At 34.4% G+C, this 14,109-nt stretch overlaps 3 protein-coding genes and 1 pseudogene across 3 annotated transcripts; 3 read left to right on the top strand and 1 right to left on the bottom strand.

The window, feature by feature from the left end:
- The first annotated feature begins 2,658 nt into the window (after nt 1–2,658).
- On the top strand, nt 2,659–3,257 carry LOC132045958 (probable leucine-rich repeat receptor-like protein kinase At1g35710). Its single transcript, XM_059436520.1, has one exon. It carries the CDS (start codon nt 2,709–2,711, stop codon nt 3,255–3,257), a length of 549 nt encoding a protein of 182 aa, XP_059292503.1. The 5' UTR covers nt 2,659–2,708.
- Nucleotides 3,258–3,331: 74 nt separating this feature from the next.
- On the top strand, nt 3,332–6,909 carry LOC132045956 (probable leucine-rich repeat receptor-like protein kinase At1g35710; the record flags this gene model as incomplete). Its single annotated transcript, XM_059436519.1, has 3 exons — nt 3,332–3,860; nt 4,584–6,216; nt 6,346–6,909. Coding segments are annotated over 2 exons (1,197 nt in total), but the record flags the coding sequence as incomplete, so codon positions are not given.
- On the top strand, nt 5,362–6,677 carry LOC132045955 (MDIS1-interacting receptor like kinase 2-like). Its single transcript, XM_059436518.1, has 3 exons — nt 5,362–5,365; nt 5,449–6,216; nt 6,346–6,677. Exons 1-3 carry the CDS (start codon nt 5,362–5,364, stop codon nt 6,675–6,677), a joined length of 1,104 nt encoding a protein of 367 aa, XP_059292501.1.
- Nucleotides 6,910–11,270: 4,361 nt separating the features above from the next.
- On the bottom strand, nt 11,271–12,003 carry LOC132045954 (uncharacterized; annotated as a pseudogene).
- Between the last annotated feature and the right edge of the window lie 2,106 nt (nt 12,004–14,109).

The raw sequence follows: 14,109 nt of genomic DNA, 5'->3' as shown, positions 1-14,109 counted from the left end.
TAAGGTAAGTTATGCTCTTTTGCCTCTTTCTTACGATAGCAATTTATTGTGCTTCAATAATAAAATGTTTGGAATCGGCTTTATGAATGCTCACTATGCTATTTCATGTAAATCATCTAAAGAATTGTCTCAGTGCTTCTATTAAAGGTAACAAAATTTGATGATCCTATATTATTATTAACGATTTCCTATTATTTGCTCCAACAACCAACTATGTGTTTATCTTTTACTTTATTTTATCTTATATTATTCCTAAACTCGAATGGATTGTTTGTTGAAGTTAAAAAACTGAAAAGGAAACATAGTACCTGAAAGTTTTATTTCCTTCCTTTCTAAAAAAACTAAATAAAAATTTCATTTTGTAGTTTTTATTTCTTCCTTCCTGTAAAAGTTACATAAAAGAAATATAATTTGTAAATTCACTCATTGAATATGTCTTTCGTGCCTGCGCGAAGCGCAAGCATTTTCACTATTATGTAATAAATTCAATACAAGAACGAACTCATCTAATTTGAATTATCAATCTGCATCTGCTGTAAACTATTTAAAGAGCAGGCATGAGCAGGTGAGCCAATTTTAGAAGAATAGTAGGCTCTCCATTTTAAAAGTGGGACCCTATCTTGTTGGGATATATACTATTAACCATGTGTTTGGATATAATATTTATTATAGAATAATTATTTATTCATTTTTAATAAAGAATTAAATAGATCATTCCGTGTCCTTTACTTATATAGTAGATGATTTAGTATATAGAGTTGAGCTTATACACACGGAAGAAAATCATATAAGTATAAAATTTATGTTCACAATCGAAGATGGAAATTGGACAAAGCTCGGTATGATTGTAATTAATATAATGTATCTTCATTATGGGAACGGTGTAGTTCCGTCTTCTTGTGCTAGTACATTTTGTATGTATTGAACGGACCAAGTAGAGATAGGTGTTTTTGTGCGAATATATAAAACAAATTCTCTAGTTCATTAAATTTAATAAATCTTGATATAATTATTATGATCAATGTGATTTGTTCATTATTTTAATTTATTAAAAGGTACGACTCAATTGCGGGTCTAAAATTACATTTGTGAAATAATAATTAGTTGATAGAATCCGTATCTCGACTTTGAGATTGATGATACCCCTATTTATAAGTCTCATGTGAAAACCACAGGTGGATTTTGTAAATGATGTAAGTTAGCAGAAATATAAAGGATTAAATTAGTCGATGAATTAAATTGTCGATTAATTTAATTTATTTGATTGGTGTACGTAATCTTAACATGGGGAGTTAAATAAGTTTTTAATGAAGGATTTCGATTAAACGAGAGAGTGCAATTACCTAGTGGAATAATTGTAATTTATTGTGGTAGGATTAATTCATTCATATTCCGAATTAATACCACAATAGGAAGCCTCGTTATTAAATTCTGTGGTCCCTGCTGTGCCCGAATAATAAAGAATTAAATGGAATATTATTCTTGGTGAAAAATAAAGACCCAACAGGTTTTGGAAAAGGGTGAAAACCCTAAAAACCTGTAGTTATAAAATAGGGGTCTTATTCCATAAGAAGGCGAAGGGCTTTACAAGTTCTCTCTCTCTCTCACGGATTTCGCAGTTCTATATATATATATATATATATATATATATATATATATATAATTTTATGTTTGATTAAAACTTGATTATGTGTTGTCTCTATTACATGCAAATTCGATCATATTGCTTCCGCTGCGTGTATATGCATGTTTTCCATCACCTACAATAATATAAACCTGCGATGAGGAATTAAATGCATAAAATTGCCATTTAAAAATTCCAATAAATGACATATAGTACCACAAATTATTAATGCGCATTTTGGTACTCATAAATATAAAGAGCTACCAATAAGTTTCGAATTTGGACCTTTAATTTGGGCATCAAAAGCTCCTATGGACCCAAAGGCTAAAGACATTTTTCAAAATGTCTCAAGTCAAAGAAATTCACTATAGTGTGTGTGTGTCTCTCTCTCTCTCTCTCTCTCTCTATATATATATATATATATATATATATATATATATATATATATATATATATATATATAGCATATTATATTAAAAGTGAAAAGATTCTAAGTCCAAAGTTGGATTACGAAAATGTCCATTAAAAATTAATGGACCATTTTACCCTTCACAAAATTTCCTTCTACTAATGAATAATTAAAGCTCCAATGAAAAACCGGGTAAGTGAAAACAATTGTTTCATCTTCCATTCATTGTGGTAGGCGGTTGTTGTGCAAACGTTTTGAAATTTCTCCGTTTCATATTTCTTTCATTTATTTGATCTTTTGAGCTTCCACCGTTAAAATTCTATATTCATGTATAGTCTTTTAATATTCTTTTTTATACTTTATAAAAGTAGAGTCAAGTCATGGCCCACATGTCCATTAGCTTGTCAATTACCAAATGACTTTAGACTAAATTGAGAAATCTCCCAACTTTAAGAGTGGGCCACAATGGAAACACCCTTTAATTTGTTGGTATACTTCCATGGACGGTGAGACATTGACTTATTGACTTCCAAGTCGTTCTAATTCTACCGTATTTGACAAGTTGGAAATAAATTCCATTGACTCACAAGTCTTATTATAATGATTCTGCGGTATAAAACTCTGTCCTGCACAAGTTCTTCACAAACCAAAACCATCAACTAAATTCTTTTAGCCATGATGATGGTTCCCAGAATATTTTCTTTCCTTCAGTTTTCCACTCTCTTATATCTCTTCATAGTTACTTCTGCTTCCACTGAGGAAGCAACTGCTCTCCTCAAATGGAAAACAACTCTCCTAAACCAGAATCATTCCTTATTGGCTTCTTGGACATTAAGTACTGATGCATGCAGGGATTGGTATGGAGTTAAATGCTTAAATGGTAGGGTAAACAAGTTGAATATTACAAATGGTAGTGTCATTGGCACACTCTATGATTTTCCATTTTCATCAATCCCTTTTCTTGAATTCGTTGATCTTAGCATGAACCAACTCTCTGGTACCATCCCACCAGAAATTGGAAAGCTCACTAATCTTGTCTATCTTGACTTGTCGGTGAACAATCTTTTTAGTGGTTCAATTCCAATTACTCTAGGTGACTTAACTGAACTCAAAATATTGTACCTTTATCATAACCAACTTTCTGGTCCCATTCCTAGTGAATTGGGGAGTTTGAAAAACCTCAGTGATTTGGAATTATCCAATAATCGGCCAATTACTTGGTGACTTAGGGTTCAATTCCAATTACTCTAGGTGACTTAAAAACCTCGTTGATTTGAATTATCTCAAAATTATTGTTGTACCTTTATTCTAACCAACTTTCTAGTCCCATTCCTAGTGAGTTGGGGAATTTGAAAAACCTCACTAAGCTGGATTTATCAGATAATCAGCTTACTGGTTCAATTCCAATTACTCTAGGCGAATTAAGTGAGCTCAAAATTCTGCAACTTTTCTCTAACCAACTTTCTGGTCTCATTCCTAGTGAATTGGGGAATTTGAAAAACCTCAGAAATTTGGAATTATCCAATAATCAGCTTACTGGTTCAATTCCAATTACTCTAGGCGACTTAAGTGAGCTCAAAAATTTGTCCCTTTTCTCTAACCAACTTTCTGGTCTCATTCCTAATGAGTTGGGGAATTTGAAAAACCTCGCCGAGCTGGTATTAGACAAAAATCAACTTAGTGGTTCAATTCCAATTACTCTAGGTGACTTAACTGAGCTCAAAATTCTGTACCTTTATTCTAACCAACTTTCTGGTCCCATTCCTAGTGAGTTGGGGAATTTGAAAAACCTCACTACGCTGGATTTATCAGATAATCAGCTTACTGGTTCAATTCCAATTACTCTAGGCGAATTAAGTGAGCTCAAAATTCTGCACCTTTTCTCTAACCAACTTTCCGGTTCCATTCCTAGTGAGTTGGGAGTTGTTTGGAATTATACAATAATGAAAAATTCCAATTACTCTAGGTGACTTAACCGAGCTCAAAATTTATCAGATAATCAACTTACTGGTTCAATTCCAATTACTCTAGGTGACCTCAATGCGGATTTATCAAATAATCAACTTATCGGTTTAATTCCAATTACTCTAAAAAATTTGTCCCTTTTTTCTAACCAACTTTCCGGTTCCATTCCTAGTGAGTTGGGGAATTTGAAAAACCTCAATAATCTGAAATTATCCTATAATCAGCTTAGTGGTTCAATTCCAATTACTCTTGGCGACTTAAGTAAGCTCAAAATTCTGTACCTTTGTTCTAACCAACTTTCTAGTCCCATTCCTAGTGAATTGGGGAATTTGAAAAACCTCAGTGAGTTGGAATTATGCAATAATCAGCTTACCGGTTCAATTCCAATTACTCTAGGCGACTTAGCTCAAAGTTCGACTTTCCTTTAACCAACTTTTTGGTCTTCCTAAATTGGGGAATTTAAAAACCTTGCACCAAGTTTTATCTAATCAACTTTACGGTTCTCATTCCTAGTGAGTTAGGTAATTTGAAAAACCTCATTCCAAGAGTTGGAGTTTGAAAACTAAAATCAAAATCAACTTTCAGGCCATTTGCCAGACCAGCTTTGCCAAGGTGGGAAACTTGAGAACTTCACGGTGGCTAGCAACAAGCTAACAGGTCCAATACCAAGTAGCTTGAGGAAGTGCTCTAGTTTCAAAAGGGTTCGCTTTAATAACAACAGTTTCACTGGGAATTTATCTGAAGTTTTTGGCATCTATCCAGAGCTTCAGTTCATTGATTTGAGTGACAATGATTTTCATGGTGAACTCGGCAACAATTGGGGGAAATGCAAGAATTTGACTGATCTGCGGGTAGCCAGAAATAACATTAGTGGTAGCATACCACCAGAGATTGGAAATGTCAAAGGGCTTCTTGGACTTGATCTTTCATCGAATCATTTGATTGGGCAGATTCCTAAGGAAATTGGAGATTTAACCTCTTTGGTTAAGTTTTTTGTGCAAAACAACAACATTTCTGGCAATATACCCGGGGAACTTGGGTCACTGACAAAATTAGAGTCCCTTGATCTATCAGGTAATAGATTGAATGGGTCGATCCCAATTTTTTTAGGAGATTATGTGCACTTGATTTTTTTGAACCTGAGCAACAACAAATTTGGGGAGAAAATTCCAATGGAGATAGGGAGGATAACTCAGCTTAATGCACTTGATTTGAGCCATAATCATCTTGTTGGAGAAATACCCCTTATCTAGCCAATTTGAAGAGCTTGGTAAGCTTAAATCTTTCCCACAATGGCCTCTCCGGCCACATTCCCGAAGAACTTGAAAGTTTGGTAGTTTGCTATATGCCGTGTTGTCATACAATGAGTTGGAAGGTCCAATCCCTAATAATAAAGCTTTTATCAATGCCTCCTTGGAGGGCAATAAAGGTCTTTGCGGCAATGTAACAGGACTCCAGCCTTGCGAAAGGCCATCTTCTGTGGTGAAGAAGCAGTCAGTGGCGAAGAGACGTAAACTCATCCTCATCACTGTACTTCCTGTTATGGGAGCACTAGTACTACTCTGTGCTTTCATTGGTGTTCTCTTTATGTGTGATAAAAGAAGGAAAGTTAGAGACGTTGAAAGACGTGATGATGGTTGGATTTCGATATCCATGTTAGATGGAAAGGCATTGTACAGAGATATCTTAAACGCCACACAGGATTTTGATGCTACATTTTGCATCGGGCAAGGAGGGCATGGTAGCGTTTACAAGGTAAACCTTCCATCATTAGGGAATATAGCTGTGAAGAGACTTCATTCTTCATTTGAGAATAAACATCCCAAAAGCTTCATGAATGAAGTAAGGGCATTGATTGGGATTAAGCATCGGAACATCGTGAACCTCTACGGCTATTGTTCGAATGCACAAAACTCATTGTTGGTTTACGAGTATGTGGAGAGGGGGAGTCTGTCTAGTATTTTGAGCAATGAAGTTGAGTCCAAGAAATTGGATTGGCTTAAAAGGGTGAATATCATCAAAGGTGTTGCTTATGCTTTATCTTACTTGCACCAAGATTGTTCACCATTGATTGTTCATCGAGACATATCAAGCAGTAATGTTTTGCTTGATTCTGAGTATGAAGCTCGTGTTTCAGATTTTGGCATAGCTAAGCTTCTCAAGCCAGACTCATCCAATTGCACTACACTTGCAGGCACGTATGGCTATGTTGCACCTGGTAAGGTCTAACTTTATTTATTATCCTTGTTTTGAAACTTCATGAACTATAGCCAAACACACTCTACATTGTTTTTATCTCATTTACACGTTTAAATTGTTATAACTTTTGGAAATTGTATTGTTTCAGAGCTTGCATATACAATGAGCGTTACACAAATGTGTGATGTCTATAGCTTTGGAGTATTAGTATTGGAGATAATCAAAGGAAAGCATCTTGGGGAATACATTACTGTGCTAGCAAATTCATCGACTAGAGATCATGTGCAGCTTAGCGATTTGCTAGACGAACGCCTTCCGTATCCTGAAGATAGAGTAAAAGAGGTTTTGTTTTTTATCATCAAGCTAGCAAGTTCTTGTTTGCTTGAAACTCCAAAATCAAGGCCAACAATGCACTTCATCTCTAATAGGTTATCATCAATGAATCCACGTCCACCTACTCATGTAAGGCGAGCTATATAATCCCTGATATGTGAGGTGTCTTTGTATGAAAATGAATAAACTTTGAAACCAAGTGGTTGTGAAGTAATTTATTTTGATGATAGTATGATACGTTCCATGCCAAAATTATTACTGGGACTAGCATTGTCGTATTGTCAGGGTACTTATCTAGTTTATTGTATTGAGTGTATCATGTAGAAGGTAATTTTTCCTTATGCCAAAAACTAATGAAAACAAGCTTCATGTTTGCTAAGTATTGATGTCATAGTGGGATTTCCTTGCATAATTCTTATAGCTCATGAAATATCTCAAACCCAAATACTTGTAAGATATGATTAACACTGCAATGCTTGCCAAAAATGATACTTCCTCCGTTTCAATTTATGTGAACCCATTTGACTGGGCACGACATTTAAGAAAGAGGGAAGACTTTTGAAACTTGTGGTTCAAAATACGTCTTGAATATTAAATCATTCATAAAGTGAATTTGTTTCCAAATTAGGAAAGAGGTCATTCATTTTGGCACGGACTAAAAAGGGAATAGGTTCACATAAATTGAAACAGAGGGAGTAGTATATATTTTAAAGATGAAAGTAGAGAGGATAATATATGAAACTAACATCTCAATAAACATGTATGCAGAGATGCCTCTTGTAAAATACTGGAGATATTTCACGTCAGTTAATAGCGAAACTAATTTCTTTGAGTTTCGTCTGCACTTCTTAAATAAGTTTAGAATCAGAGTTTTGCTAACTTGTATTCCTCTGGGAGCAAGGAAATGTCAGAACAGGGGAATTTTGGTACTGTATAAAATTTCTTATGGGAAGGAATAATGGCTTCAAGCCAAGCGACGACAAAGTCACTATTGTTTTTAACGATAAATTCATCCTGCCATTATTTTTCTGTGTAAGGGGAGTTTTCCAAATTAAATACAGCCTTGAATACAGTAAAACTACATACCCAATTTTAGAAATAAAGGATATCAAGAGAAAAGTTTGATAATAAGTAGACATCAATTTTCACAACAAGCGGTTCTGAACTTTTTCAACTTGTGCATCTTCTGTTATTCAACAACGTACTAACTAAACTTCTTTCGCATTTAACACAACTGAATTTTATCGTTGCATTTTTTTTTTAATTTCAGAAATTGGATATTAACCTTATACCATTCGTCCCGGATATTCCAACGGTAGGACCACTAAGCATGGTGAAGAGGTGGATATTTTTGTTGGGCTATATACTATTAATCATGTGCTTGGATATAGTATTTATTATAGAGTGATTATTTATTCAATTTTTAATAAATAGTTAAATAGATCATGTACTAGTATGTGTATCCTTTACTTATATAGTAGATGATTTAGCATATAGAGTTTAGCTTATACACGGAAGATTAAATCATCGGTTCTTATAAGTATAAAGTTTATGTTCACAATCTAAGATGGAAATTGGACAAATCTATCGGTATGATTGTAGCACAAGATTAAATATAATTTATCTTGATTATGGGAATGAGCTTATTCCAACTTTTTGTGCTAGTACATTTTGTGTGTATTAAACGGACCAAGTAGAGATAAGTGTTTTTGTACTGAATATATAAAACAACCTCTCTAGCTCATTAAATGTACTTATACTCTTAATCTTTATATGATTATTATGATCAATGTGATTTGTTCATTATTTTGATTTATTAAAAGGTACGACTCAATTGTGGGTCTATGTATTCCTGGTAAATTGAATAATGGCAAAATACATTTGCGAAATAATAATTAGTTGATAGAATTCATGTCTCGACTTTGAGATTGATGATACCCTTTATGGATTCTTATAAGTTTTCATGTGAAAACCCAGCAGGTGGATTTTGTATCCGTCACATGAAATAAGTTAAGCGGAAGTATAAAGGATTTAATTAGTCAATGAATTAAATTGTCAGTAATTTAATTTAATTGATTGATATCTGTAATCTTAACATGGGGAGTTAAATAAGATTTAATGAAAGATTTCGAAATTGGACTGAGGAGTGCAATTATGAATTTTTAGTAGAATAATTCGTAATTTATTATGGTAGAATTAATTCAGATATTTCGAATTAATTTCATAATAGGAAGCCTCGTAATTAAATTCTATGGTCCCTGTTGTGCCCGAATAATAAAGAATTAAATGGAATCCTATTTCTTGGTGGAAAAGTAAGACCTAGCAAGTTTGGGAAAAGGGTGTAAACCCTAAAACCTGTAGTTATAAATGGCTCTTATTCGATAAGAAGGTGATGGCTTTCTACACTTTTTCCATAGAAATTCGCCCACACGAATTTTGCAAATTCTGGTATTATTCAGGTTACACAGCAGAAGACTGTGGAACAGAAGGATGAACACGTGGTCGCATTCATGCTTCAAGAGATAAGTATCAATTTTATGCTTTGATTAAAATCTCGATTTTGTGTTGTCTATATTATATGCAAGTTCGATCCTGGCTATTTACTTCCGCTGTTTATGCCTAATTTCCATCAATTTTACCTACCCTTCTCTTGGTCTGCTACATAAAAGAGGAGGTTGACAGAACTCACCAGAAATTCCTTCATCACTTCCTTTTATAACAAAGTTTAAAACGTCTAGACTTGTAATTTTCATTTATTGAGGCGGCACATGTTCTGTTTCTATACGCCATTAATTAGCAATTTCGTGCCTACTTTAGTGGATAACTTTGTGTTCATATATATGTGAAGCTATTCTATATATAGACCAATATTGGAAGTAGAATACTTTGTTTTAGATCTCTTCAAGTAGCTGAGAACTGAGAAGGAAAAATGGCAATTGCCGGCATGGCTGTTTATGGACAAGTTAGCGATAACCGCTTTAACACGAAGATAACATTTGCTGTTTTCATCACTAGCATTGTTGCTGCATTAGGCGGCCTCATTTTCGGATTTGATATTGGAATTTCAGGTAAATATGCTTCTTTTCTTTTCCATTTTCCATTTTATTAGACCGAATTCCAGTTTTTGGCACTGAAACAACTGATAATCGTAGAATATATGTCTCAGAAACTCTTTTTGTTTTCCCATAAGCAGTTTGAAAAAGAACTTTTTGAGCATTTGTTTTCGAGCCAGTGAGTCTGAACTTCTTAATTTATCCAAGGCATATCAGATTACCACATGTAATTTCCTAATTAACAGTTAAGCCCTGAAAGACCTATACTTCAAATTTGCAAACGATCCCTCCAAGCAAGGAACCATAGTTGAGATACCAGTCTTTTTCATTTATAGTCACAGTAATGCTGATTACAATTTTCACAAGGTAAAGCATAGAGTTGTCAAGAGAGCATTATGGACATTCACAGAAGGAAAGTGAGACACTTCTCTAGAAAAGCTACTTGGGAAAACACCGAACTACATAAAAGAAATTACAACTATCCCTACACATTCTCTTCGCATTAACTTTCCTCCAAATTACATTTCAAAAAGTTTCCTCCAAAGAAGTGGTCCAGCGCCATGGTGACTGACCAAGGCATGGAACAATTATTTGGTAATCTCTTTGTTTATACTTCCAGTGATATGGAGCTCAAAAAGTTCTTAATTCTAAGAAAGCATAATTTTTCTCGATCATTTCTCGTGTGTTAATTTTAGAATGTACAAAATATCAACATAGCTCTGCTTTATAATATAACTAAAATGTCAAATAGCCATAGCACCTTCAATGGCATCCTGATTTTGGGAGAAAGGGGTATGTAGATATAATGTTGATTATAATGAAATATATTTGAATATTATTTAGTTTGTCAAAATGTAAGAAAGAAAACAAAAATTATGACAATTTTAAGACATGGATATTTTAAATATTTTTACGAAACATAATTTAAAAGTAGTATATCTATAATCGAAAAGTACTTCCAAACCAACCCTATAATGGCTAACAAGACTAACGGGTTTCCGGTTTGGTTCGGTTTGTCGGTTTTGGTGCGGTTTATACTATCAAATGACCAAATCCATGAATCCCCACTCAACACTAGTAATTTTCAAGGTAAAATGTACCAAAAACAAACAAACAAACAAACAAACAAACAAACAAAAGGAATTAGAAGTGAAAAGGCAAATTGGAGATTTAGAGTACCTCAATGAGTTCAATGGAACTCGAATTGAATGGCAAAGTCTCCAAACCGGGAAGAATCCAAGCAAAGCCATCTAAAATTTGTTAAGAAGTGGCAGCAAATACAACAATTTGCAATTCTAGATTCTTGAGATCATTGATGTTGGAAGTAACATCTCTATTAACTCATCAGGAAATATGATATGCTGGCAACCATAAGAAGAAAAGCGATTCACAATGATAAGTAACCAAAAAATTGTATTGCAAAAAGCAACATGAAAAGGTAGTTTTGTTTTAAAGGCAACCAAAAGGTCACCTATAAGTAAAAAACACAGCTAATTATAATATGAATCTTTCTTCCAATATATATATATATATATATATATATATATATATATATATATATATGTATATATAGATATGTATATATATGTATATATATACACACATATATATATATATATATAGATATATATATATATATATATATATATATATATATATATCCTATACGTATATATCCTCGGCAAAGTTAAGGCAAAAAGGAAATGTAGTAAGGCATGCGATAAATAAACAGTGTAAGGATATGGAGTATTGGGCGCCAAAAAAGGTTACCTGTGTAATTGGGCAAGTCAACCTTTATGTGTTTGGAATGAGCAAAAGACTCCAAATTATTTCTTAACCAAATGTACCAGCGATCATTGAGCATCTTGGGGCATAAATGGAAATGAACATATTCCAACTCCTTTGAAGCTTCAATTCCAGGAAACAAGGTGAGGCCACCTGTGTACTCCAAGGATTTTAACTTAGGAGCATCTATTCTTACCTCCTCTATTTCTTCGGGAACTTCCAGCACAAAGCTTGTCAGATGCTGAAGAGAAACTTGCAAATTACGGCACTCAGATTGTTTTATCACGAGTTTCTCAAGTAGAGTGAATTGGTTTATATAATGCGTCAATGGACTATCTTGATCATCAATAGAATGCAATGTCAAATTCCTGACTGTTGCTGTGGAAGTAATCTCTACTTCACTGTTTCACTTGCTGAAGGAACATAATTCAAGGGATTCAAGATTTTTGGACTCTATTAATACTTTACCACCACAACCAAAAATTGATGATCCACTACAAGGAATTTCAGGGTAGGATTTGAAGCTATAGTAGTACCTAACTTTGTATCCATAATGCATAATTTTTCGATTCTAGGGCACCCGACAATGAGATCCCCAAAATCCCAAAATCATCATCCACACCATGCACACACATCAAATACACACCAAATAGAAAGAGTGACCTTAGAGTAAGAAGCATAAAAGAACAATTTGAAACCTCACAGTACTCGATATTTAACTCAACCAAAGTAGCAGCTATAAATGCAATGTTACACAACTCAAAATCTTTATGATAATTCACTTTTAATCTAAGCAATAATGTTTTAAATGGATTATGGTATGTGTTTCTACTGTCAACTATGCTATTGTGATTAATGGGAAGCTATCACAAGCCTTCCCTGCTAAAAAAGGGCTAAGGCAAGGGGATCCTTTGTCCCCTTTCCTTTTTGTGCTATGTATGGAGTATCTAAATAGAGTATTGAAGCCTCTGGGTACTGATCTTGATTTTAACCACCACCCTAAGTGTGCAAAAATGAATATTGTCCAACTTGGGTTTGCGGATGATCTACTCCTGTTTTGTAGGGGTGATGAATTGTCCATATATAAAGTGTATGATTGTTTCCTAAAGTTTTCAGCAGCATCTGGGCTAAGAGCAAACACTAGCAAAAGTTCAATCTATTTTGGAGGGGTAGACATGGTGACTCAGCAAGCTGTCCTGGATAAACTACAGTTCAGTAAAGGGGGTCTTCCTTTTAGATATTTGGGTGTGCCCCTAAGCACTAAAAGGCTATCTGTTACGCAATGTATGCCCTTGATTGATAAGTTGATGGGAAGAGTCACTCACTGGACCTCAAAACTGCTAACATATGCGGGCAGATTGCAACTTATAAAAACTGTTCTTTTTGCCATACAAACCTTCTGGGCCCAAATTTTCATCCTTCTAAAAAAGGTTTTAAAAGCAGTGGAAACAATATGTAGAACATTCCTTTGGACAGGAGATACAGTTGCCTCAAAGAAGGCTTTGATAGCATGGGAGCAATTATGCTTACCCAAAGTAGCGGGTGGACTTAATATACTACATGCACAGACCTGGAATAAGGCTGCTGTCTGTAAGCTACTCTGGAATTTGTGTAGAAAGGCAGACAAACTATGGGTAAAGTGGGTACATGCATACTATATCAAGAACCAAAGTGTGTGGAACTATTTTCCACAACAGGCCTCATGGATGCTAAAAAAGATTTTTAAAGAAGCTAGGACGTTGGAGTTAGCAGGAATTGAAAATGAAGAATTTGCGAAAAAAATTTGCTCCCACCTTCTCCATTTAAGCAAGTATACCTCAAACTATAGGATGCCACCGTAAATGTATGTTGGAGAAGGTTCATTTGCAACAATTAAGGCTCCCCAAAGTGGGTATTCATACTCTACCTAGCACTTAATAGAAGGCTTTACACCCGTGATAGACTAAAGAAATGGGCTTAATTTTTCAATTTTTCTCTCCAGCAGTTTGTAAGGGTACCAAAGTTCAATGGACGAACAGACTATGGATGTGTGCGTTCTTTCAATATGTAGAATGTTTTTGTCTATAAAAGAAACAACGGTTTTCCGGAGAAGGAGAGGACACCGGCATTTTTTCGAATTGCAACCACGGAAAGCATGGCAATGTTGTAGCAATAAGTCCCGTATTGAGATTTTGTTATAAAGGTTGTTGAGATAATTTAGGATCCTTTGTCCGTGTGGGATTAAAACATTTAAATGCGTACATACTTGCTTTTGGTTAATAAAAATCTTTATTTACCAAAAAAAATAATAATAATGTTTTAACCTTATTTTTCAAGGCAAGATCAATCCACTCGAGGAAAATTATCTTAACATTCATTTGAAGAAAGAGCGTGTCAAGGCTATCGCGTGTGTCATTCGATTGATGTGAGGCACTTTAACGTTCTAGGTTTATCCTTCGGCATGCTTTCTTTAGATCTTTATAATCAACACACATTCTAAATTTGTTCCTTTCACTTACCAATTAGCTAATTTTTTGAGGTGCGGATACCATCGACGACATTAAATTGCTAGCTCGACCGGTATTTTACTCTCCCTTCGATGATAGACAAGTACCTATTTTCAAAAGCTTTGTTACCTCGTCTTTGACGAAGGCATTTTTCGACTCGCCCATAGGTCTTTTAAATTTACATTGTTCACCACTTCAATGTTTCAATGTCTTTGATTTTGTCCGAGTTAATTTCAATCCACCGAATTTTCTATC

This window comes from Lycium ferocissimum, unplaced genomic scaffold (assembly GCF_029784015.1).
Source record: "Lycium ferocissimum isolate CSIRO_LF1 unplaced genomic scaffold, AGI_CSIRO_Lferr_CH_V1 ctg8759, whole genome shotgun sequence".
Lineage (NCBI taxonomy): Eukaryota > Viridiplantae > Streptophyta > Magnoliopsida > Solanales > Solanaceae > Lycium > Lycium ferocissimum.
The sequence above is the reverse complement of the archived record's forward strand: the minus strand, read 5'-3'. Positions and strand labels throughout refer to the sequence as shown.

Bases quoted from the DNA above. Each gene is read 5' to 3' on its own strand.
- LOC132045955 (XM_059436518.1), top strand. The intron at 6,217-6,345 runs GTAAGGTCTAAC...GTATTGTTTCAG, and splicing joins GTATGGCTATGTTGCACCTG to AGCTTGCATATACAATGAGC.
- LOC132045958 (XM_059436520.1), top strand. From the start codon at position 2,709: ATGATGATGGTTCCCAGAATATTTTCTTTCCTTCAGTTTTCCACTCTC.